The 27,233-nt window shown below is 34.7% G+C and overlaps 1 protein-coding gene across 1 annotated transcript in view; it reads right to left on the minus strand.

Moving 5' to 3' along the window:
• Nucleotides 1-1,419: 1,419 nt before the first annotated feature.
• Nucleotides 1,420-27,233, minus strand: part of DNAH8 (dynein axonemal heavy chain 8) — a 123,687-nt gene continuing 97,873 nt past the window's right edge. The window contains 15 exon segments of the mRNA XM_050316240.1: nucleotides 1,420-1,841; nucleotides 2,322-2,443; nucleotides 3,243-3,432; nucleotides 3,526-3,678; nucleotides 3,886-4,042; nucleotides 8,603-8,763; nucleotides 9,145-9,246; nucleotides 10,345-10,461; nucleotides 12,513-12,668; nucleotides 15,146-15,298; nucleotides 17,486-17,559; nucleotides 18,468-18,670; nucleotides 19,871-19,989; nucleotides 22,040-22,161; nucleotides 26,951-27,141. Coding sequence (XP_050172197.1) covers nucleotides 1,554-1,841; nucleotides 2,322-2,443; nucleotides 3,243-3,432; nucleotides 3,526-3,678; nucleotides 3,886-4,042; nucleotides 8,603-8,763; nucleotides 9,145-9,246; nucleotides 10,345-10,461; nucleotides 12,513-12,668; nucleotides 15,146-15,298; nucleotides 17,486-17,559; nucleotides 18,468-18,670; nucleotides 19,871-19,989; nucleotides 22,040-22,161; nucleotides 26,951-27,141 — 2,308 coding nt within the window. The 3' untranslated portion in view covers nucleotides 1,420-1,553.

Genomic DNA, 27,233 nt, shown 5'->3' on the forward strand with positions numbered 1-27,233 from the left:
TGATACTATTTTAGATGGAGAATAAAATCATCTTCTGTGTAAGTTGTATAACTTCAGCACATTAATTTCCACTTTCCCTGCTATTTTCTTCTACAGACTTTCACTTGTAAATGTGCCAGTGCACATCTTCCACGTGTGGAGGCATTTACAGGGTTTCCCCGTTGTAATTAAGCTGAAAGGCTAGACCAGAAAAAAAACTGTAAGCATCAATACATAATAGTTATTGTTCTGGTTTTGGGATGGGAAATTTTTTCCCCCCCAGCCCCCACAGTGAGTAGACTGGGAATCTGCAAGAACATGGGAGAGGAAAAAAACAGGGCAATGACCCAAACTGTCCAAAAGGATATTTCATACAATTTGATGCCATATTCAGCACCAGAAACTTTGGGAAGGGAGAAGGGTAGGGGACACATTTGTTGTTGTTGAATCTGTCTTACCAAGTAACCATTATGTGTGCTGAGGCTCTTCCCAGAAAGTGGCTAAACATCTGCTGCCAGTGGGAAGCAGTAAATTAATTCCTTAATTTGATTTGCTTGTGTGTGCAGCTTTGCTTCACTTATTAAACTGTCTTCATCTTGACCCCCATGTTTTCAACTTCTGCTCTTGCAATTTTTTTCCCCCATCCTCTGGGGCAAGGCAGCAAGGGGCAAGCAACTAGGCAGGTACTTAGCTGCTGGTCAACTCACCACAAGTACTGTCATCAATATTTTGATTACTTGGAGCAAAATCTCTTGCAGTTGCAAAGTCAGATTTCTTTTTCCCCTTCTGTGCTACAACTTTTAAAAATATAAAGAAATTGTAAAAGTTATCTAACACCTTAGCTGTTTTTTTTGTATTTGGACCTAAGTCTAGAGAGGAGAGAGAAGAAATTATTTACTTAATTGCATTTGGAGATCTTCCTTTTTCTTACTCTGCTCACGATTTTGTGTCTATATATTATTATTTTCTGTACACCATAGACTTTCTGCAAGAGGATATCCTGGGATGGTGACCTCCAGCAGAAAGCCACAGGATTCTTAACTGGAGGAAGAACCTTTTACCACCCCACCAGATGACCAGGACTTCAAGTAGTAGCTGCACTTTGCCACAGCAGATGCATTTGAACATTCTTGAACAGCAAAAGGAAGAACAGAGTCCAGTCATGGGATGTAAATGAAAAACTGTGTTGCCAAATAAAGGTGTCTGAAGGAAGAAACATGTCACTGAAACACAAGCTAAAAGTTATATATGTGAAAGAATGTGAAAAATCAAAGTTTTTCTTTTTTAAGGTTTAACAACATTTTATTTGGCATTAATTGTATTATTTCCTTCTTTAAGTAATACAATAGAAACATCAAAGACTACAGTCAGTGAACTTATTTGGAAAATTTTAGGACTATCAACAAATAGCCAAGGCAAACTGAATTTACTGAAAGCAGAGGAAAAAACTCAGTAAGTCAAGACTGAAATGAAATTTCTAGTATAATGACAAATAGCCACCAAAACAAAGCAGTAGAAGAATAATTTGTTACCTGTGTCATATATTCCATTTCTGTTCTGGTATGAAGAACAGCTTACTTGATGTCACACAGAAGAGCCACTCCTCTCAATATCCAGTGGTCTGGAGACTTTACTGTCTTTAAATAGACCTCTGTAATATAGTTCAAATCTGTCCTCATGGGCTTTTTGTAAAGAGGACATACATAGAGCCTGGGATCCCTAGGTTTGGTTGAATCAACAGCAAACATATGCAGCACAGGCAGCTGGACAAAAAGAACCTTTGGTGTAGATTCAACGAGGATGCTTCTTCGTTTCTCCCAGCCTGCACCTTCCAAGTAGAGCCCATAGATATATACTCCTTCCTGTGTGAAGGGTAAGCAGACACACCACATGAAATAAAACATCTGTTTTCTAAAATGAGCTATTGTCTTAAACCATTAAAAGGAATATATGTTTTATAGTAAAAGGTATCTAACGTTGAATCTTTTCAAGTTATTTAGTCTTAAACTATAGTATCATCCTTTTTCAGAAAATAATGGTACTGAAATGGATGGCAATAAAAGTTGTTTAATAAAGTCTATATCCTACAAAATTTCATCTAAAGCTTACTATAAAGAAAAAAATCAACAGGTGGTACAATTAAATAGTTGTTTTAATAAAATTTTTTCTAACTTAAGAAAATAAAGTCTTCATACTTAGTATTTGTCTTCTATGCTGAGCAAAAGCAGCAAGGTGAAGGCAAGAGTAACTTTGTCCTCTATCAATCCAATATAAATCAGTGATGCATAATATAAACTAAATACTAAAATTAATGCTGAAGCATTTCTGCATGGTATACATACAGGAGGAGGTGCTGTGATTTCTTCTCTGGTTTGCTTTAGCACTTCATTATGTACTGCGACTTTATCTAAAGCCCAGTCTTTATGTGCTCGAGTTGCTTCTTGTTTCATGGCTGTCAGGAATCCTTGAGAAATTAAGCCAGAGATTTAGTAATTCTCTCACATGACCAAAAAAAAAAAAATTATCTTGTTTGGTTATAAGCATGACTCTTCACAGAACTTAGAGTTCTATTGAAAAAAAAGCACCCAGGTTAAGATAGAAATATCGCTTTTCCACCCAGCCTGTACTTGTGCTTGCCCCAGCCCATGTGCAGGACCTTGCACTTGGCCTTTAACTTCACAGTGTTCATACAGGCCCATGTCTCAAGCCTGTCCGGGTCTCTCTGTCTGGCATCCCTTCCCTCCAGCATGTCAACCACATTACACAGCTTTGTGTTGTCAGCAAACTTGCTGAGGGTGCACTCAGGCTCACGTCCATGTTGCTGACAAAGATGTTTCACAGCACCAGTCTCAATACCAACCCCAGAGGAATGCCACTGCCACTGCTCTCCACTTGGAGACCACCAGTACAAGCATTCTGTCTCTGACACTAGACAAAGGCAGATGCTTAGTGAAATAATATTACATCAGGCAAAATGACACATAAATCCTTTCCCTTCTATGTTCTTCCAGATTCTGGAATTTTGGAGCTTAGGGACCTCACAACTCAAAGGTCAAGTTTGGACAATCTTGTTTATGGCTACCATTGGACCTGTTTCCCATAACTTTATCTAATCTCTTTTTTGAACCCATTTGTCTTTTGGCTTCTATGACATATTCTGGCAGCAATGAAAATATCTTTTCTACATGTAATATTAAATTAGATATGCAGTATAATCATTATTATTACATACATTACTACTCAAGTCCTTTCAGTACCATTACCTTGTGGATTAAAGAATCCAGTTATCCAAAACACATTTGGTCTTCCTTTAAATATCCAAGTAGACAATTGAGCATTTCTGTCCAGAAGTTCAGTAAACCAGAAGCCAAGTGTGGAAGACTCCCAAGATACTCTTTTCCATACTTGAGGAATTCGAGCATCATACATGTTATCAAGTGCATCTCTTAAATTCTAAAGGAATGAAATAATAATATCCAAAGTAAAGTAATCAGGGTAATAGTTTAAAACAGAGTGTTCCATATGTAGTAAATAAGCTTTGCTCACCTCACTCATGACAATAGTGCCTTCTATGGCTAATTTCAGATCATTCAAACTGTTGCGGACAATGGTGATCACTTTCTGCATGCGGTCAATTTCTTGACGAAGAAAAATATTCATAGAGTTAAGGTGCCCCATTTTAACTAAACGAGCTTTTACCTAAAATATAAAAGCACAGAAGGAATTTAGTTAAGTCTAAATTGTTGAAATGCTGTTGTCATATACAGCACCTCAACTTTAAGTGTGTCCAGAAAATATAGCTACTAGCTATATGATCTTCCATTACAGTTCAGTGTTTCTTTTTTGGAATGTCTTACGTGAAAACTCAACAGAGAAAACAGTAAGATAAAACTAAAATTATCTTGCCTCATGAGGTATGTAATCTGGAGGAAGTTTCTCTAGCATGTCTTCAGCTAAACGATAAACAACCGATTCACGAGTTTCTCCAGGTCCTGCACCACCTTCTTTAGGCTGAATGTTGGTAATAGTATCTAGAACATCAGCTGATGTATTTCTTTGGTATCTGATAGGATAAGAAATATGTTATAAATTACATAGGATTTTTTAATAGTTAGTCATAACTTTGTAGAACGCACAACCTGCAAGTTGAGAAAAAACAGAAAAGTCATCAGATCAAATCAAAACTCACATGCAACTGTTTTCCTTGGCATCCTGCAACAAGTTTAACACACTGATCATGAACAATGTTTGGTTTTCCATGGTTTTAAAGAGTATGAACTTCACTCTACACTCTACACTCTACACACCCTGTTACACACTTGATGTTTTTCTAATTGAGGGGTAAGAAGGGTTTTCTAATTGAGGGTCTGCAAGCTGAGATTGTGAGGTGGCAGAAAAAGCTATCACAGCATTTCTAGAGACTCCGAGGGAAGAAAATGGCATATTTCTCATAAGAACTTCTAAATACCTATTTGCTGGGAAGAAGCAACAAAAGTTTTGTAAAAAGAAAGAATATTTCTCTCAGCTACTTCTTAAAAGTGAAATACAGAAGAAGGAAAAGGTGGAGGTATAACTCTGCAAGCTGCCCCCTTTATTGATTAGTAAATTCATTCTGCTTTGAAGTATTTCTGGGTAATGATAAGAGTTGCTAGCTTTACAGCACTGCAGGTTGAAACATTCTATTCCATAGTGAAGCTTGGGCAGTGCTAATGTGAATTTATGTTCTGAGTCAATACAAAAAAAGTGAATTAAATTTTTGTGGCATTGGATGATAAAAAACAGTAGACCATGTTAATCCTTCAATACAAGCAGAATTATAGGAGGTGTTTTTTTGTTACAGTGCTATCCAGTGGCATAGAGCTATGAGAGGCAATAAGAAAGAAAACTTAAGAGTGTGTGTGTTGATACTGGAGTACTGGCAACACCTACTTTTACCTTATGGAATCAGGTACACAAGGAACATACATCATGAGTCTGATGTAGGACATAAATTTACACTGATTCAAAGCAAAGTTCTGCATGTCAGTTTTACTATTCAACTTCCATACAACACCCATTCCTTCTATTACTGTTGTCATACCTAATTATATAAGACATGAAACCAAGGATAGAACATGTGAACTCCTAAAGCATCTAAGCTTTGGAGATAGTATCACAATAATAAAGAAAAAAGTGGTTAAAATAATTTTTTTGGTGAATCCAATTATAAAGACTATAAATCAGAAATATAGAAGAAATACTACTGGGAGTTTGCTTCTCAGGGAATATAATTTCTGCTTCTAAATGTAGGAGTGGTGGGGCTTTCATGGTTTTTAATAACCCTTGACTTCAGACTCAAAACTCTCAATCTTTTTTCCAATTTATGGCCCCATTTAAAGAATGAAAGATTTATTCAAGACCACATATGAGCAGCAAAGATAAAATAAAATTTCTCTTGGACTCGTGACTTCATTGCTAATTTGGATGACATATTGGTGGCTGTAACCTTTGTCTGTGTCCTGCTGATTTAACAAGTAGTGATAAGAGAGATGTGAACCTTCCTCTTCACACTGTGAGTACTGTTCTTCCAATACTGCTATTTCATGTAGAAGGAATAGGTTCCCCGATTATTACCTCAATTAAATTATAATATATTACAGAATTATAAAAACAGTCTTTCCCCAAATCTAAACAAAAAGAGAACCAATTTTAAGAAGAAAAACTTTGCAAAAAGGGAGAGAATAGCTTTTGAAAAATAACACTGAAGTAACAGAATCAAAGGTGAGTTATATTTTTTTCTTGAATCACCCAAGGTAAGAATCTTCTGAAGAGAAGAAATTATGTGAATATTTTAAAATTAAAAATTACAGTTTGAACAAGAAGACTTTTGTTGTAAATAAAAATAGAAAAGACAAAAAGATGTCTTTCAATGTGCACATAATTAAAAATAACCTTCCAGTGTGAAAGTGAGATTAAGATAAAAAGAAGAAAATTCATTTACATACCACTGGGACACACTGAACATAAAAACCCACTCTGAAACAAAATTTTCCTGGGCTTTGGAAAACTGTTAGAAACTTTCCTTTAGATTGCAAATAAAATGTTGAAGTATAGATGCAAACAATAATGAAGAAAACCATCTCATAAGTTTGTAGAGGAAGTACCATGTTCCTGAGAAGAAAATCAGTTACACATGATGGGTTGACCCTTAGCATCTATAGACGTGTAAGTGCAGATGCCTACAAACCAGATTTTGTCCAGATAGCCCAATTCAGCTCATGTATTTTAGATGTCTGCTTTGTGATCAGTGAAATTGAACTTTACAAGGATTTATTTTTCTCCGTTACAGTAAAGGAAGTCTTGGGTAAGCATAAAGGAATCTACAGCAACATTAAGTTAATCTCATTTATAGTGTCAGTGTTGCCTAAAAGTAGGTATGTAAGATAAAGCACTCAGTACCTGTTTATATTGTTTTTCCCTGAAGTAGTATTGTAAAGCAAATCGTGTCATAAGAAGAAAAAAAGAATTAATTTTCTATGAATTTTGATTTTCTCCAGAAAACATTATTAAGAATATTTTCCTAAGAGTTTGGATGTGAAAATGTAGCACATTTCTATAGATGGAGCCTGTGCCACCAGGAATTTTCTGTACTGGAAGTTAAAACTGAGAAAAAATGCAGTGTGACAGGAACATTGCCTCAGCTTTGTGTAGAAAACAGCAATATGTACTGCAGCAGGGTGTTCAAAACCTTACATTCACCAAGGGACAATGGGAGATTCTTCTCTATCTTCACTTGGTTAATAGCAGCTTGCAGTAGCTTTACAAAAATTCAGTTACATGTAAGGTTTCAGTAAGGGAACCAAGTGGGATGGGGTTTTCACAGAAGATTGTCAGAATATTCCTTTCCCTCCCAGGTAACTGTTAATGATGATTTTTTTGCAGAGGCTGTGATTCATACAGCAAGTTAAAATGATTCTCTGATTTCAGGTGTTAATCCTAAGTGAAAGCATTGAAATTCAGTGAAGCTTTACAGTTAGAACCAATGGATCGAGCTTTTGGCCGAACTGTAAAACTGTCACAGTAAATTGGTGAGAGATAAGGGCTTTCTTGTCCTCAGTAATAGGAACTTGGAGAGGTTCTGGCTCTCTTAGGGTTCCAATTCTAGCGGTTAGCCTTTTGCATACAATGAGGTGACTTGGTAGGATATTTTAAGGAGAATTTGAACTTTTTATATTGTGCGAGATGCTAATCCATCTGGTTTGTGTGTCAAAGATGAAATTCAGACACAGTACCTGAGCATAGTTCCCTGTAACAGATTGTGATTAAACATAGAAAAAAAGCATGAAGCTGTTGATAAAGGAAAATCTTTAAAAAATATATAAAAAAAAACCACAAAAGGACTGAAGTAGCAGGAATATGCTGAGGTACCAAATGGAAGAAAGAAAAACTCAGTAGTAAAGAGAAATAAAGCACTGTTCCTATTCACAAAAGCTCCCCCAACAGTGTTAGTCCGAAGTTTCCTCCTATAAATTAGCTCTCCTACAAGCCTAATTTTGGATCTAAAGCAGGTCTCTCTTCAAGACTTTGTTTAGTTCTCTGTTAAATCTTGGCTCTTCTTTAATCAATTCTGCAAGGGAGGTCTTGCAAGTATCAGAGAACGACTTGAAACAGAATCTACTCTTAGATTCTTTTCTTCACAAGTATATATTAACAATGGTATGTACTAGGCAGAGCTGACAATAAAACTGTGTACTGTTCTCACAGCATGTTTAGAATACTGGGCTTTTGATATGCATCAGCATCATCTCAGCTTTGCATCATCTCAACTTTGAGACTGAAAAATTGTGGGAAATTATTGTTTTGTCCAAAAATGTTATATTAGGTTCTCATAGCAGCTCTGCATCTGAATAAGATTTGTTTTGTTTAAAAGTACAAAAAAAGCTACATTAAGAAACAATGAATGCGGACGTAATGAAAATGCAATAAGTCATGTCAGGATTATTGTGAACTTCAGTGAAAAAAACAAAAAAATGCTCATATCCTTTCACAGGGCATGTAACATTAGAAGGAAATAAAAGTCAAGCTGTTACACAGATTATTTGGAATGAAAGTGAATCAAGCCAAAGTTTAAATTAAGTTAGTAGTTGGTGCAGTTGAAAAGTCTTCTTTAAATAATGAAAATGGCAGGACTGATGGCAACAACAGTTTGTAGTTGCATCCAAAGGCGTGCTTGTAAAGCAAATGACAATCCAAAGAACCATTTAACAAGTGTGCACAGAAAAATAATTTACTACTTTGGAACAGAAGGCAAATATTAGAAACGTTCTCTAACTGAATTGTATGGAACATTGTATTGTATGTTCATCTAAAAGTTTTATAATTATTTCAATTTTTAAAAAAATTGTAAAACCACAAAGACTAAGTAGCAGGAATACCAACTGCTTCAAAACAACATGTAAAATGTAGCTGAAGATGCTGCACTCATAACCACATGCATACACAAAAAGTTTTCCACTTCAATAGTGAAATTCACATGAATCCTAAATTTCCTATGAAACATATTTCACTTGAGCATTTGATAGGGACTTGTTTCCAAACACTAAAAGAAAGGTTCTCTTTTTTCAATATGTTGAGACATACTTACGTAATATCAGCATTAGGATGGAGACCAAAGACCTCTGGGGTGTCCATGGCAGGGAGTAACTGGATATATTCAAAGTACTGTTCCAGGGTTTTGCACACTGGAATTTTATATCCAGTGTAAAAACAGAAATCACTCTCAAACATATTTTCATTAAACCATACCTGTGGAAAATCCAGGGGAGAAAAAAACCCCAACAATTACTTTGCTACTTAGAGGGTTTTTTAAATCTCATTTTTATTCTTAGACAATTAGGGTTCTTGCTTCAGCTACTACATCTAATTTTCCTTGAATACAGAAGTAAAACAAAAATTCTGTCTGCAAAGTTTGAATTTCATCTAAGTCTTTTCAAGTTTCTGCTCCTCACTAAGGAGGAAACAAGGGGAATATCTCACTGCCAAGAATGATGTTTTGAAAAATTAATTTTACTTTGAATGGTCTTATAAACTGGTGAAACACATATTCAGCAGAAAGAAGGTATTTTGATTTCTGTATTGCAACCACTAATAAAAATGACAAATAACTGTATTTTCAAGGTCTCCTACCCTTGCAAAGCAATTAAGAAGACGCTTATCATAGTCATCTGTGACTCGGCCTCCATATTGTACTTCTCCAATCATGTAGCGTACTGTGTTCCATGATATTCCCTGGATGCAAGTAAAGTAAATGAAAGACTGTAGTTATAATATGTAAGAAGAAGGTGTCCAGTAATTTCAATATCATCTGAAGCTCATAAGGCTCTGAAATGCAACCTGAACAGATCATATGAAAATAGTATTTTCTAATGTATTTTCTGAACTCAACTCTGTAATTTAATACGAGAATTGGGCTTCATCCTGCTATTATAAATAGATAACCACAGAATTATTTAGGTTGGAAAAGACCTCTGAGATCATCTAGTCCAACCTTCGACCAAACACCAACTTGTCAACTAGACCACAGCATTAAGTGCCACGTCCAGTCATTTCTTTAACACCTTCAGGGATGGTGACTCCACCACCTCCCTGGGCAGCCCATTCCAATGCCTAACTAACCTTTCTATGATGACATTCCTCCTGGTGTCCAACACGAACCTTCCCTGATGCAGCCTGGGGCTATGTCCTCTCATCCTGTCTCTAGTTCCCTGGGAGAAGAGGCCAACCCCACCTGGCTACAACCTCCTTTAGGTAGTTCTAGAGAGTGATGAGGTCCCCCCTGAGCATCCTCTTCTCCAGGCTAAACAACCCCAGCTCCTTCAGCCATTCCTCGTACGGTTTACTGTCTAGAAGTAATATCTCATTACATATCTAAAATATATAATTTCTTGTGTGACCTGAAATAATTCTCAGCTGCTACTACATCTCCTCTTTCTCCCCACCCCACCCTACCCCTTCTCCCTATTTCTCATCTTTCTCTGTTAGCCAAGTGCTGCTTCACAAGGAATGGCCACTCCCTGCTAAGTAGAGAACCAAATGCTAGCCTTTTCCAAAACAGATAACATATAGACTTGGTCATTTTAGATACAGGAGTGAAAAAAACCAATATCAAATCCTAAAGTTCTTAAAAGCTACTTATTGTTATATGGATGACAGCATACAAAATATTTAAGCTTGACTGTCCTCAAAGAACTTGAAATTTTGATCATTAGAGGCTGCACTGAAAGGATAGCAATGAATAAACTATGACAAATAGTAACAGGAGGAAAAAATAATTGCTGATGCCATACAAAGCAATTAAATATACTGTATGCAAATTTTAGTATATACCTTTCTGATGTCGCATTTTTTTAGGTGATTTTGTATAAACTGAACACTGGCTGTAAAGTCTGCTGAGTTAAATTCATAGGGAATATTCCAACCCAAAGGCCCGAACTTGCGTCGCTCCTTAGGAATAAAATTAAAACCAAATATATTCATGAAACCTCTTATAATGTTCTTTCCTTATTAAAGTTCAGTAATAATAATAGTAACAGTGGAGTAAAGAATTGAACTGGTGAAAAAAGGTAGCACATGAAATGGTTTTCAAACATATGAATAATACGGTTAATATTAAGTTACACCATAAGGGATAAATATTTATAGAAAAAGCAACAAAACAATTTATTGCTAGCTTTACTAATCAATGTATCAGTCATAGGTTTGCAATGTCTCATGTCTATTTGGATGATGAGATTTTTATGTCAAGTAATTAATTAATTCAGAATTTTACAGTTTTCAACTTCTTTTTCCATATACTGTCTACTAATGATAGCTTCAAATTTTCAGTCTCCTATATTTATGCTCAGTCATCCAAAGGCTTCTACGTTGCTGCTTTTGTCTTATTGTTTCAATGTACGGTTTCAAAATTCACAACTTTATTATAAGGTTGCCACCATTACATTATTCAAATTTATTATTTCATACCTCCTTGAAAATAAAATTATACCAGTTGTAGTAATGGAATAGTTGACTATAAAAGTAGGAGACTATATTCTGTAGCCCAAACATTTTAAACATTCAACACTATTTAGATTTCTCACAACTTTGTTACAGCCACCTCAGTTAAATCGCTCAATGATTTTTTTAAAGAATGTAGAACAAATTAATGCAAGAAATTAAGAACTAAATTGCTGAATAGTGCTGACATTTATTAAATGCATAAATGACATTTTAAAATTATAACATGATAACATGATGATAACATATTTATCAGAGTTTATATTACCAGGTCACCAATGACTGATGTTTTTTGACATCTGAAATAACATTTATGTACCCTAGCTATAATATTTAAAAAGATCTAGAATTGGAAAAAACCCTTTTATTTTTCAAAATCAAATGTTGCTTATAAGCAGATGAGACAGCATTAACAATAATACCCTGCAGAAAGGTAAAATGATTTTCTGCCAAATTTTATGAATTACTTCTTAAGCTGTATTTATCATAATGATCTTGTCACCAAAAGATACTAAGAATTGGTCAGTTTAAAGGCAGAACAATGTACATTTTGCTTATTGATTGACAATTAATAAATAGAATTTCTTAACAAATGAAGAGCTGTAATAGTTTTAAAAATGCTGATGGGTTGAATAAGGTTAGATCTTCTAGTTCCAAAAGAACAGTATAATCCTGAGGCAGTACACAGAACAAATTTTTCACTGTTTTAAAAGGTAGAAGGATGAAAACAATGCAGAATACTGTATCTTAATAGGGAACATCAACAAATTGTCCTTCTCTCACCATCTCCCTATACTGAAAATATGAGCTGCTCAATAGAGCTTGAGGCTCAAACAGTGGTTTATAACTATTTTGAGATCCTTCATGAAAAGAAGGTGCATTCAAAGAGCTCAAATTTTTGATATGTATTATGACCTCAAAACTTACATATCTTTAGAATACAAAGTACAGGTATAATTGTTCTCACATTGGAATTAATGTAGAAAACACATTGACATAGATAAGATAAAAACAAGATGCAGAGTGGTAGAATTTTATTTAAATTTAGCCATCTAGAAAGTAGATGGCTACTCTAAGCAGGGCATCTGGATTGCCTTTAAAATCAATGGACAGAAGGAGTGATACACCTCTAGAAAGATATACACTCTTATGGAAAGACAGCTGCTACAGATCAGCCAATTTTCTATTTCAGAGGGCTTACCTATTTTTATGGACTACAGAAAGAAATTTTTGCCTTACACCAAATGACTAACTTTTGGTCAAACAAGGTCAGATGAAAAAAACCCAAATTCTAAAGGCTCATAGTATGAAAATTGTTTAAAATTTAAAAATAAAAAAATAAAAAGAGAATAAGGAACCTTGAAATACAGATTACAGAAATTAAAGCTTCAGCCCTGCAGCAGGATACTACAATAAATATCAGAATGTGTTTTTTCAGGAGTCTCTATTACAGTGATTCCATATATTATAACAATATTTGCAAACTTTTAAAAAAATACCTGAACAGTAGAATGCAGGAAAGCTACAGTGTAAAGCAAAGGTTTCCACATAGGCAGGTTGCTTGCATTTAACAGATCCTGACTAATTCCAGAAAATGTTCTTTTCAATCCGGCACGCATACCTTGGGGAGGTTCATTTGTGAACTTTATAGCAATCTGTCATGTGAAAAAGATAAAGGAATTGGATTTGTTTACTGAAACACAAGTAGCAACACATGAAAATGTCACAGCTATTAGTTATAAATAAAACGTAAATTGCGGAAGCATTGTAGAGATAAAGTTGATATGTAGCTATAAATTGCATAAAATGAGTACACAGAATCATAGAATAGTTTAAGTTGGAAGGGCCCTTTTAAGGGGGTGCCATCTCATCCAAACCCCCTGCAGTGACATCTTCAACTAGATCAGGTCAGTTAGAGCCCTGTCCCACCTGACCTCGAATGTCTTACTGCCCTCATTGTAAATAACTTCTTTCTTATATCTAATATAAATCAAACCTTCTTCAGTTTAAAATCAGAACCCCTTGTGCTATTGCGAAGGGCCCGGCTAAAATGTCTGTTCCCATCTTTTTTAAAGGTCCCTTCGAGTATTGGAAGGCCACAACAAGGTCTTCCCAGAGCCTTCTCTTCTCCAGTCATACTAGATAAGGCCACAAAGGATTTTGAATATAGACCTTTAATTATGTTGGTCAGATCCATTACTGACACTTGCCCATGGATCTGAGACTTTTCATCAATGACCTAGAAGCAGGCACCATGTTTTTCAGAAGGAAAAGGTTCTCTATCTCTAATTCAGTGACTGAATTATGGAAGAGAACTATCCAGCATATATTACAAAAACGATATTGTATTTCTGGTCCCAGAACTTCACAGTAAATACAAAGAAATCTCACCTTTACTCAGATCAGATCTTTGTGTTCCAATGGCTACTCTGGAGTCTGTGGCTATGTCTACAGCAGTAAATTACATTTACCAGAGAATATTCCTGAGCACTCTGTTCAGTAGGCATTGAATCCACATTTGTGATACTAAATTGCCACAGCCTCTTGGTTTCATTCAAAGTGCCTAATCGGAATAGTGGCTACAAAATTTTAATTGTCAAACTATACCTGGAAATTATTTGGAAGAGTGCTAGTGCACAGGTTTTCATGACAGAGAATGTTGTAACTACTTACCCTATGTGCTAGGGCATTCCAGTGCTGGATAATGTTCATGGGAAACACTCTGGCCTTACCAGAATCTGTATTCCTTGAGACACGTAACAAATGCTGGAGGAACCCAAATAAAAACTAAATATTTTTTTGCTCATGACAGTATGTACTTGTCTGTCTGGCTTGGATAACATGGTAGCATGGACAGAAAGGATAATAAATGCCAGGCAGCCCATAGGCAAGGACCTATCTGCACATATGTACAGTGTGTTATGTTCATATGACTGTTGGACTGAATGGGAACACTCGAAAATCAGTGTTTCCTCAGTTCAGAGGATATCCTGTTCAGTTTCTGATGAACCCTCTATATTACAAAAAAAAAAAAAAATCAAAGCAAGTTATTCTCTTCCTTCTTCTGAGAAGGAGCTTTGGTTTGTCAGTTATGCATTTTCTGGAACCCCTGAATATGTTAACATTTTAACAGGTAATGTGACACTATAGACTGGGTAATCACATTTGAACTATTTGAGATAAACGCAGAGAAGATTATCTCAAACATCTAGCAACCCTCTCAGTTCTCTAGTCTCACTTTTAGCAAACCTTATGTTTATATACCTCACTGTTCATAAAACCCTTGAAGATGCAAGATAAGTTTTTTCTGTTGAGAGAATATAAGAGGTCCGTATGGCTACCTTTCTATGTACAGTCCATGGTGACAGACACTTGTTACTGGAGGTTGTCTCTAGATTCACTCAAGAAAGGAACACTACTCCCCTTCTCATCCTAGATCTCAGGTGTGGTATCTATTTTTATTCAGAGAGAATGAGAAACACTAAGGAGACTTCCACTGCTTTTAAGAGGAAAGGGAACACAGAAGTGTCAACATACAGCTATTACAGTAGATATTAGGTAGCATTATCACCCACTGTGAGAGTGCTGGGAACCACCATCAGTGACTTAAATGTACTTTGTAACAGTTTAGGCAATTTTCCTGGTGCTGACGAAAAATGTATCCTTGAGATCTGCAGAACAGCCATTTATAGTTCATCCAAAGAAAAACAAGTTACTTCCTGGTATAGGATGTTCTCTGAGATGTGTTATCCATGTGTGTTCTGTCCCATTTACACTTTATCTCAGATAAGGGAATCTATGAATCTCTCTCTGTAAGAGACTAAGAGCAATTGTGGGCATTAATCTGTCCACAAGGCATCTGGTTGGCCAACAAGGGATATAAGTAAAGCCAAATAGATTTTGTTCACGTGTTTCTGTGTATAGAATTAGTGTGGAATCACACATACATAACGCATCTTCAGGAACTTCCAGTTATGGGTAAGTAACCCTCCTGTTTAAAGTGATATTTGCATTGCAAGGTAAGCCCATTTTTTCTTGGGTTTTGCTTTTCCCCCCTCAATTTATTTAACTGCCATTTACAGGATTAATTTGAATAATTTTGATGGCATCTGAATTAAATATTTGAACAAACCTGTAGCAGTGTAATTGGGAATTTAGGATGTTGCTCAGTAGTTATCCAAACTCGAAATGTTTCATTCTGGATCTCCGCAGTAAGAAGTGTCTCCAGTAGTTCATCCATGAAATCCAGTCCAAGATGACAATTCTGAAGTAGCACCCAGCCTCCCTAAATAATAACATCAACTATTACCATATACAATTTAGAACACGTTATTCATAACACTAAACTGTCTATAGAAGAATCAATTTGGTTTTCCATGTAATTTTGTTTTTTACTTTTGTTCTGTTCCTGAATACATATTATTATTTGATATGCTAGGATATTGGCACAGCTAAATCAAATAGGAAAAGTTAGTACAAAAGCTGTTTCCACCAGACTCAGTATTCTAAGTAAAGTATCAGTGCTATCTAGTGGCAAAAAGAAGTAGTTCCTGTAAACTCCGAGCAAAACACCAGTGATAAGCAATCCTTCATCAGAGCCAAAAGAATGTGAGTCGAAAAGTAACAGCTGAAACTTCTGGAATATATCTTTTTTTTAAAACTGATTTGTTAATCACATAATCTAAAGTAAGTGTAAAGAGGTGGTAATAAGATTCTAAAAGTTTTTAACTGCAATTAGTTTATCTGCAATAAAGGCATTTGCATGAAATTCAACCTCTGCTTATTTTGATCTTATTCAGCTCTCAAATTCCATGAAAGCTCTAGCTTGATTATTATCTCTCTGAACTTCTGCTTATGAATCTAAATTCAATCAGCTTTCTCAGCATCAGTTTTGAAGGCTGATGAATCAGAAGCCTGATATTAAAATGGGACATGATTTAATCTGTTCTAAACAGTGATATGTGGATTTCATTACAGCTTGTAATTTCATTTCAGCAATTTTGTTTTAGCTCATTTAAAAAGAAATCAATAACTTTTGGTGACAAAATATAATAGAAATATTTATGGTGAATTGATGGATATTTTAAAAAAATAAAAGGAATTTTTTTGTTTCTTTTATCGGGGTTCACTTATTTGAGCTCTTTAATCAATAGGTTACATTTTTGAATGAATAAGACTTAGTTTTTGAAAATTTGAAAAATCTGAAAAAAAACTTTGACAGAGCACAGCAGTTTTAGTCATCTTATATACTCTTGGTTAAAGATACAAAAACACCCAGACAGATATTTGTCTTCATATTCACTACTCTGGTTTGTAATTTCAAATCTGATGTTCACATAATCAATGCCTCTGTAAAATCTATGCAGCACTACAGCACGTAGTTCAGAAATTGTTACTAGTAGCTCTACTGGAATGCTGTTCAGAGTATTCTTATGTTTTTAATTAAGGGCAAAACAAAGGAAGGGCTGACCATTGCAATGAACTGGAAGCTGACAATGACCATTCTAGACATCCAAACAAAGAACTATGAGATGCATGAGTGCATTTACACATAATAAAAAATGCCATTTGCCATAGAGATTTTATTTTTCTCTTTTTGCAAAGTGGTGTACCTCTGTAGTCCAATACTCATGTTCTGCTCTCTATTAGTGGAGATATTCTAGGCCTCCAAAATACAGGCATATGAGTAATTCCCTCCATAGTTTGCAGGCAACTATGGCTGTATGTCTTCATTTGCAACACCATCAACAACTCTTTGAAGTGTCCAGCTGACCAGGAGGTCCCACCTTTGCACTGTAACTTTTACATTGTATTTGAGGTTTCAATTACCATCTTTCTGTAGCTACTGCTTAGGTTTTTCATGTTTTTACTCTTTGAACATATCATCTGCCATAACAAAATACATTATTACATTTAAGAGAAAAATTCTTATATATTGTTTGGAAATTGTTAGACATTCTTGGGACTAAAAGCCAAAGGATTGACCATTAAAGAAACAAATAATGGACACCAAATGGTGGTGAGTAAGAGGTGCTCTCAGTAGCACAGATGTGAGGAAAATATGAAGCATTATTAGGAGGCATATCCTTTTGTATCTACAACTTTAAACTTCATGTGCACTCACTTTATCTAGTAGAAGCTATGCAACATCTAGGTATCTCTTATAGGAGAGGGGGAAAAATGAAAACAATATTCCAGTAAAGAGGTGGGATCTGCAGGACAGGACTAGGACTCCATGTCATTTTACCCTTGGATAACAGTATAGAGATAAGTAAGGAACGTGCTGCTTTTGAAAAGCTGCTCAGTAGCACTGCTGCCAGAAGTATTGACTTGGACTTCACTGTCGCATACACATCCCACAGGAGAACATTTATGAACTCGGGCATTCCAAAAGACATGTTCACCCTGAAATATGCTTGACGGTAAGATGAAAATATTAAAGAGATTGCGTGCTAAAGAGCTTTTTCCCCACCTGTTCTTTTGACACCTCAATGATTTTGCGTGCGTGAACTTCTTGTCCTTGACCCATAGAGATGGTCCTACATTCTACAACATATTTGACAATACACGATTAATGTACTTACATTATTGAAAAAAAGTAAGAATTTCAATTCAGTGATACAAATACATCACAATTAAATACATTTTATGCAAAAATATATCCGTAAAAAAGTAGAATCCCTTCGTCATCATAGTATGCTACAATGTATAAATTTTCTAAATACTGATATTTTGTAAAACAACATTGAAATATACATCCACAATATTTACAGAAGTGAAAAACTGTGATGAATATTACTATTGTCAATGTGAATTTGTGCCAATTTTTAATGACACTAGAGCATTTGAAATATGAACACAGATTTTTCTCAACATGTACATAATGAAGTCACATAAATGAGCACAATGCATAGTAGTAAAATTGCATCTGTGAACATACTAATATGACTAATATAAAGAATACATCTATCTACTTCCAACTCAGTTTGTATGCACAATTTTCCAAAACTTTCATATAATACAGACATAAAGTCCAGAATATACAAATGCAGATCTTGTGGCCTTTTTTTTTTTCAAAGTAAACTTGTAAGCAGATTGCTGATTTTTACATTACCTGCACTTTAGAGTTAAAACAAGACATTGTCACCATAACAAAATTCAAAAAAACATTAACTGTTGGACAGATAGGGATTTAAAAAGTTATCATCACTGCGAAGAAGGATAACAATTTATTAAAAAATAGAACTGAAAACATTACTGTCCAACTCCACACAGAATGATGCTCAGCATATCGTCTTTTATTTAAAATATTATTTTATCTCTAAGATTATGGTTCAGGAACAAAAGGAGTACAAAGGAGTTTAAGAAATACCTCTCAGGAAAAAATATTTCTAAAATTACTTACATTGCCCCTCTGTATCTTAATATTAGACAATGAGAAATTACTTTCATACCCAAATTAAGCTTCCTAGACAAGGAATCAATCTGAATAGTTGGGTCAGATCCCATGGACAAAAAACAGATGAGAGGTGTTCGTGGGTCACTTTCTTCCCAAGTTTTTTTTAAATTCAAAATAACTGGCTCTGTATATTTCTCATCCAAGGAATTTGCAATATATTTCCTGGCTTGGGAAAGTGTTCGGTCTGGACACCAAGACCTAGAAATTAAAAAATATACAAAGATAAAAATTCACTGCCTCTTCCTATTCCTAGAAATTCTATTTTTATCAACTAAATAACTATTTTTTCATAATATACATATATATGTATGTACATACACACATTCATATATATGTTCGTGGGTTTGTCTTTACAGATATTATAATAGACAGAGGTGGTAGTCTTCCCCTACTTTTGACTGTTCAATACTTTTCAGTTGCTTACAATTTTGCATCGGAATTTTCTGTTCTAGGTACATTTATAAGTTTGGGACATTCTCCATTTTAAACAGAAATTTTGTATCCGAGAACACAAGTAGGGAAATGTAAGAGATTGTTTTTGCCCTTCAGTAAAATTCTGCAGATGATTCATTGCATCTGTTAGTCTTTTAGGATACAGACTCAAATCTTTTGCACTGGATTGCATTTGTGTTGGGGACTTAAAAAAACTTCCATTTGTAAACTTTCTATTTAAACACTTAGGATTTAGGTGCTTCCCTCTCCCTTAGGGTGTGGAGCACACAACAATATGGTATTTCCATCAGCCTTTTTTACCGCACGGGTTGAATCTGCTCCAAAGACAAATCATGGTCTAGTAAATAATGTTGCTGGAGGTTTTTGTAGTGTCCCTGATTAATTTGTTGCAGCACTTGGAAAGTATACAATGAATGTAGGAAGATATGACCTCATGCATAAGGCAGCTGAGTGCTGCTTTGTGGAAATCCATTTTATCCCAAGCTCTGCCACAGAGATCTTACACGATGCAAAAAAAGTAATTTATACCACGCTTTTCACATGGGGCTTTGGAATACCTGTTTCCCATTTTCACATTCTTTCCTTTTTTTTTTTTTTTAATTACTTGTTAAAAGCTATTTAAAATAGTTAATTTAAAAAGAAATTAAGTTGAAAACTATTTGAATGATTCAGCTTTTCCATGTGCTTCTCACAGGAGGCTGCAGTGTGGTTCCCAGTTTCCATTTGTCATGACATAAAAGCAAAGCTATAAAAAATATTTTCCATAAATAACTTTAGATGGCAGAGGAGAGCTCTGAATAAAATCATATTTCATGTGAGTGAATTAAATAATATTTAATGTCAACCAGAGATAATTAAAATTACACTATTATGGTAATAGCATACCAATAAATTGAGACACATGATGCAACTGTGTAATTTCCCAAAATTTCTGAAGATGCTCACCTGATGAGTAAAAGCTTGCGAAAGGTGTCAAGTGAATCACTGTATCCATCAGGAATAATTTCTTCCTCAGGAGCATCTTTATCAAACCAGTTTTTCCATGCCTTATCATTTTTTGCTATCTAAATTTATTACATTAACACACATATGAATATATTTCAGCTGCAGTAAAATTCCCTTGTAAATGTATTATTAATGAGAGGTTGTTATTTATTAGGATGTATTACAAGTACCATTATCTATAACATTTAAGACATATGCCATGTGAATTGCTATTAAAATACTACAGATCATATTAATTAAAATATTCCAATTAGTATTAAGATGCAGGCTCTAAAGCCAGTCAGTTATCTATGGATTTCTTTGCCAAGCAGCTGCTTGAGAAAAATCAACAATTAGCAGAAGGTTCTATACTACGAGAGGAACATAGTGTGATTAATTCCTTTTGCTCACAAAGTATGAGAAGGACCAGGGAAATCTGTCCCAGTACAGTCCAGCCAGCCAAGAATCACAAAGTAAGAGTAACAGATTCTAGTACGCTTTTGGGTTGACAAAGAATAAATTTGACCACAAATATAACCACAATTTTAGGCACTTCTTAGAACCCATGACCTAAGAGGACAAGGGATACCGGTGGACAGAACATAGTACAAATGCAATTGAGCATTTAATGAAGTGACTGAGAAGTGTCAGCTACTACAATATTCTCAGGTCACTGGAAAGAGAACAAGGAATGCACTGATAAGTGTTTAAAAAAGGAGATGTCCATATTAAGTCAGGCATCTGCACACGAAGGACTTATTTTTTAGAGGAGAAAAAAAATGAAAGTACCAAGAAAAAAAGAAAAGCTCAGCAACCTTTTGAGATCTGCTCTTTTTTCTTACTTTAACTAATTTTCTCTTTATATCTAAATGAATAATTATAAAGTTGTATTTAATATGATAAGTAAAATAGAACAGCATATCTACTGGCTGCAAATAATTAAAAATGTTATTTCCATACTTGCATTTTTAATTGATATCCTAGTTGGCTTCCTCCCATATTCCATCCCTATCTATTACTAAAATCACCTAATTGTAACTTTTCAACTTGCAACTATATGAAAAATATAAGACAGTGGTAAAAAATTACTTTAAAATAGAGGCCTTTGGGGGTAACATGGTCACCTAAATATTTTGGAGTCTAAAATTTTGTCTGCACCAATTCTAGGAAAGTCCTGGTGAAAAGACCTTTCTAGAAAGGTGTCCCAACAACCCAGAGTGAACGACTGAACTCAAGTTCCTCCAACTTTCTCCTAACTCAGTATCCTAGTTTGATACCTCCAGAAACCAAAAACTGGAGAAATTGGGCTGGCATGTGTCTAGATCTTGCCTTGATACAGAGCTAAGAAACAGCCAGGATCACTTCCAGATAACTATTTAGCTAAAATCTCTGCTACTCTTCAGGGTAAAAAATGCTATCACAAAATGGACTTGGCTGACCAATGCCGTAACAGTAAGAAGAACTTAGTGTCCTGGCTATCAGCCTCATTAACAAGGAGTGCTTAGGAGTTACAGAACAAGAAATGCCTAGGAAGTGTTTTAACTACACTGAAAAAAAAAAGATAAATTCACCAAATTGAACGTGTCACAAGCTTATGTGCATATAAGTTCATGTATGGCTCAATAAAAATAAATAATAAGTTTATAGCTAGCTCACTGTATCTGAATAAACTTAACCTTCAAATGGAAATGAGCATTTAAAAACAAGCAACAAACAATTTACTTGGAAAAATATACCAGGCTTAAGACAGATGACGTTGTAACTTGGAACATGACGCTCAGATAAATTTTATGAGCCATTTTGATACCTCTACCTGTTTACCCCTTCTACTTATTTCTGTCTCTTTCACTGCCTTCCATTTTTGCTAGTTAATTGCTCCTGTTCCTTCTCTCCTCTTTCTGCCTCAATTACTATAATACAAAGTATATTAAAGCAAATAAAAAATGTAGAGCAAATAAACATACCCCCAACTCATGCTACCTAACTGCTGATCCCTGTGCCATTACTCTGTATCCTCTCTGGTCTTGTTTTTAACTACCTCTCTGGTGCATTCCAAATGTAAAACATGGGAGTACAGTTATGATGATGAAACTGGTTATTAACATCAAAACAATAACTAGCAAATATCACCTGATCTAAAATTTCTGAAAACTGTGGAAGTTTGTTCAATTCCACTAGGTTTAGCCATATCATGTCAAGAATCCAGCGGGATTGCTTGGGTGGGCAAGCCTGTAGATCCAAAGCAGCACCTCCTGTGGATAAAAATATTTTGATGAAGTACACATGATATTCCAGGGATCAAGATATTTCTTTTTAAATTATGTTTTCTGACCTAAGTAGCTTTTCTTCTGGAATCCTAATTGTACTCTTATGTAATTAACATTTATTTCACATCAAAGGATAATTCAGTCTTCTTAATAGACCTCTCATAGTTGTTGGAAGGCTACTATTTGGTCTTCTCTAAAGCTTTTCTTCACCAAACTGAACAACTCCAGTTCTCTCAGCCTCTCATCTTAGCTCACAAGTTCTCTACAGTTTGTTCTTGTAAGTTTATACTGTGATACTGATTGTATTTCAAGTATTGGAAATTTTAATAATCTCTGTTCCTTTTCATTTGTGCTGAAAATATGCTAGAGATAATTTTGTATTTATCTGAAAGATGAAAACATTCCTCTGAAGGCCTTCCCTTAGTCAGTCTATTTTTTATCTCACTATTCCTAAAAATGAAAAGAAATTGAAGTGAAAGTCTTATTTTCTCAACTGCAAACTTCTACCTCTTTTCTAATGAAACACATAGCTATAATACCTAAACAATGTCACAGATTCTTTATGAATAGCAAAGTATTCTCTTGGGATCATTGGAAAAAAAAACAAACCATGCACAATAAGAAAAGAAAAAGTCTGGAGTAATGGAATCAATCGATCCTAGACCAGCTTAACAAGCACAAATTATTTGAAATAGCATATATAAGGCTGAACAGCCAGCAGAACAGTAGAGGATGTTTTACATCTTCTGATATGCAAAAGAAGAGAAAATAGAAAGGAACACCTCTAGGATAAGACTGCAATCCAATTTTAAACCCACTTTTAACGTTTATCATGATTAATTTTAAACCCACAAACTTTTAACGTTTATCATATTAATTTTATATCATAATTTTCTTCTTCTTGTAGGTGTCTCTTTCCTTGTCCTCCAAAAATTAGTTAATGCTACTTCTTGGAAAAACTAGAGGATGGTGTTACAGTGGTCCCCAGAACTAAGATCAATTATTCATTTAATTAACTGGTATAACAAATTTCACCAACTTGTAACAAAAAGATTAAAAATCCACCTTGGAACAAGTGCTATTACTTTTAAGCACTTCAAATATGTGAGCATGTGGACGGATATATATAGTCTCTATATATGTGAGCTACAATTATTTCAATACCTTCAAAATATACATACATAAATATATTTGTAGGTTTTTTCAATTAATATAATAATAGTTCTTACAAACTGTCTAATTATTCAGTAGACTAATGGAATAATAATTATTATTTATTTATTATAAAAAATAACACAGAGATCCTTCTAATCCTGCACCCATCTCAGCCTCAAATTCTCCATAAATGGGATGTAGACAAAATGAAGCATAAAAGCAAGAAGGAAAAGAATGGAAGAGAAACATCACTGAAATGACAAGGAATTAGAATATTAATTTCTTAGACTAATTTTGTTATTTAAGAAATTATCGAGAAGACATTATATATAATATTTTTGATGCAGCTGAAGAACTGAGACCTACTTTAAAATTCTGACACGTTCTAGAATTTATGGTGCTGCAAATACTATAATGCAACAAATTCTTTCTGATTTTCCTGAAATAGGTTCTGCTTACATTATCAACTTTACAGGGAAAGATTTGATTATTTGAGAAGGTTTCCAGGATGCAAGAATTTTTTTTTATAATATCAGTGGTGATTTCCAGGCAAGAGCAGATCTACTTTTTTGAAAGAATATACACATGATTCAGAAAGACTACACATTTTCCTAGTTTTATCTTATATACCTTTGAGTAGAAACACAAGAATCCCTTTGTTGAACCTGGACATTAGCATGCCAATGGGGAGAAGCAAAGCTCAGGGAAGTTTTTCCTTTTGGGGAAATTTTTAAACCTTAACTTTTTGAGGCAGACTTATTAAATGGAGAACAAGAATTACAAAATTCGAAACAATGTGTTTCTCATTGTCGTACTTTATATTCTTGTTATTGATATATATACATAATATTTTGATAAATCCTGTAAAAATCTTATGGTTAATCATTTGTTATATTAGTAACTTAAATATTCAATGCCTGAAAAATGTATTTTTTTTTCTTAGCTTTCATTTTGCCAGTCATAGGCATATGAGCAAAGGTCCATCATCTATAAAAATGTATGCAATGCTTTCTTCCACAGATGAATAGAGTGAGATATAACCAGGAAACAGAATTATATATGATTAATAAATTATTTGAATGTTTTCATGAACTACTGAAGTAGTTTCGGTCCTAGTGCCCAGCTAAAGGGTAAAACTCTTGTTCAAGAATCTGGAGTTCCTACAAACAAATCCAAATTATTTTTATAATCCAAAAATGTGAAGTTACTTAATTTGCTTTTATGACAAAGTTTTCCTTCTGTTGCAGTCCTTCTTCCCTTCACCTCAGGGATGACAAGCTTCAGTAACCTGAAGTAACCACAGAGAAAAAGGCTGCTTCACGATGTCTGAGATGCAATTATTGATTTTCCTTCATTTCTTGTAACGAGCTGTTAAAATTTCCTTCACACATCCTCTTATGTCTTTGGCATGAGGATATATAGTTTGAAATAAGTGCATGGAATCCATGTACGGATCCCAGAACTTCCTCTCAGTCTCTGCAAACTGAAATAATGGAAATCTCATAGAGATAACAAAAAAATGTTAAGACAAAACTGTAGCCTATTATTGGCATTTTTATTACAAAATTATACCCTGTACCAGAATCACATCTTTCTCAAATTTAGTACAATAGTCCAACAGGAATACTTATGCAAATTTTTGACCTCTGTGAGAGTCATAATCACTTAAAGCCAAAAAGACTTGCCTTAATTTTAAGACTTAATCGTCCACAAAGTAGTGTACTTGGCAATATTTCTGCCTTTTATTTAGGTCAACAAAGTCAAAGATGTTTTGCAGTTCCTCTGTACCATGCTTTCTAATATTTATAGACCTTCTTAGTAAAATACATCTGCTAGAGAAGTTTGTATTATTCACTCGTGTCAGTCCCCTGCTTTCCAGTGGTAAAGGACACAGCATATCTAAGTGTCAAGATATCTACAAAATTGTCAATTAACTCCTTAGATATTATCATGTCTTTGGATTTTGTTCCTTCCTAAAGCTTTAATAAAAATTCTATGCCATTATCTTGGGAAGCTATTTTCCTATAATTTGGGGATCTGCTTTTTAGTTTTGCTGACTTAAATTTGCCTTCAAGGTGTAGCATTAGAATATTCAGGATGCATCTGTGATGGAACACAGTACATAGAATGAAATTCAATTCATGTACTTTAGCAGAATGAAAGACTTAAAAGTTGATAATTTCCTGAGACTGGCTGAACAGTGTGTTTTAGAGACTTTTCCATTTCAAATAGCAATGCTTATTTCACTGAGACATCCGCTGATAATAAGCAATGAAAGCTCCTGGAAAAGAAATGGAAAGAAGAGGAATAGAGATTGATTTTCCAAATAAATCCTTTCTTCAGCTGCTGTTTGGTAACATGGTGTTCATTTTGCACAAAGAACTGTTCATCCAAAGAGGAAAATTGAAGAATTCATTCATTCGCATAAGATATCTAAGAGTCCAGGACAAATTGGCTGGGTGTCTGCCCACTTCCCAATCTTATTTAATAGAATGTGAATAATTAAAGAAAATATGATGCTATTTTGGTGTCATTTTATATACCAGGAAAACTTCTTACTATCAAATCACCTATGCCAAAGCTTGGCAGGAAACTGCAATTCCATGTTCTAGACAAAAATTGCTAAAAGTATTTTTATTACAGATTCTCATCAGTTAAAAAGGGGTGATCACATTTTGCTTCAGATGTCCAAGGTATGTTTTCCTCTGGAAAAGCAGAATCCATGAGCTGAGAAGCCAAGAAATATGATTCCTTGCCTAATGCCTCACTAAAGCAGGCCCTTAATTTTGAAAAAATTTTCAAGCATGCCTGACGTCAGTGGTAAACTGATAGCTGGATGCCATTCTCAAAGGATAAAACCATTATGACAAACTGAAAGGTAAAATAGCAAGTGAATTTAAGCTTGTTTCCTATCCACTTGATTGCTTAAAGACAGATAATTATCTTCAAATCTAGGTTCACTACTTTGACATTAGACCTTTGCAAGTTTCATTTGAACACTGTAAAATTCATACAGGTTTCAGATAGACCTCCACATAAGCAACCCTGATCACATTTTTACAGGAGAGGCACAAACCCATAGAGTACAGAGGAGGCAGACCTGGCCAGCTGGGCCACAGAAACACCTTATGTTCTCTAAAAGTCAGTGTTAGGTGGTTGGTAAAAGTCAGAGAAAGCTCAAGCTGAAACTGATAAAAGACTGTTTGCAGCACGTCCTCAACTTTACATGGAACAATTCTGGCAACTTAAAAGATAGCTTTATTCAGCTCCATCAAAGCAGAGAAGCAAAGGATCAAAAAGGGCCACCTAATTTATAAAAATAGGGATACAAATATAATAGAAAAATATACAATAAGTTAGTTGATGGAGAAAACCAGAATTATCGTCTTGATCTCAAGATAGAACACAGACTGGGTAAATGGCAGAGGTAGAAGTGAGACAGAGAGACAGAGAACTGCATCTATCTTTACAGGACCACAGGAGGTGTAAGGACAGAGGCAGTTCCCACAGAACTGTTGGGAGAAACAATATAGCCAAAAAAAAAAATCATACTTTGAAACGGCATAAAAGATAAAAAAGTTGAATTATCTCTACACATAACATAATTTTTAAAACTTACCTCTAATGAGTGTTTGGAACTCTCTGTTTTCCACGTGTCCTCTCTCAAGATCAATTTTTAATGCCAGGAGGAGAGTAAAGAGGAATTTGTGGTTCTCATGCAAGCCTCTAACTGAGTACGCATGAATTTCAAAAGTAAGATGTTCAATAATATTTGAGATTCTTTTCTGAGGTACAGGAGACTTCTTAGATCTGAATCATGAAAACAAAGCACAGAGAAAGCCATGTTAATGGCAGCAAATACATGGAAAAGGCGAACATCTGAATAGTAGGAAAAAAATCTG

The sequence above is a fragment of the Myiozetetes cayanensis genome, unplaced genomic scaffold (assembly GCF_022539395.1).
Source record: "Myiozetetes cayanensis isolate MyiCay16 unplaced genomic scaffold, myiCay2020 scf2-11, whole genome shotgun sequence".
NCBI lineage: Eukaryota > Metazoa > Chordata > Aves > Passeriformes > Tyrannidae > Myiozetetes > Myiozetetes cayanensis.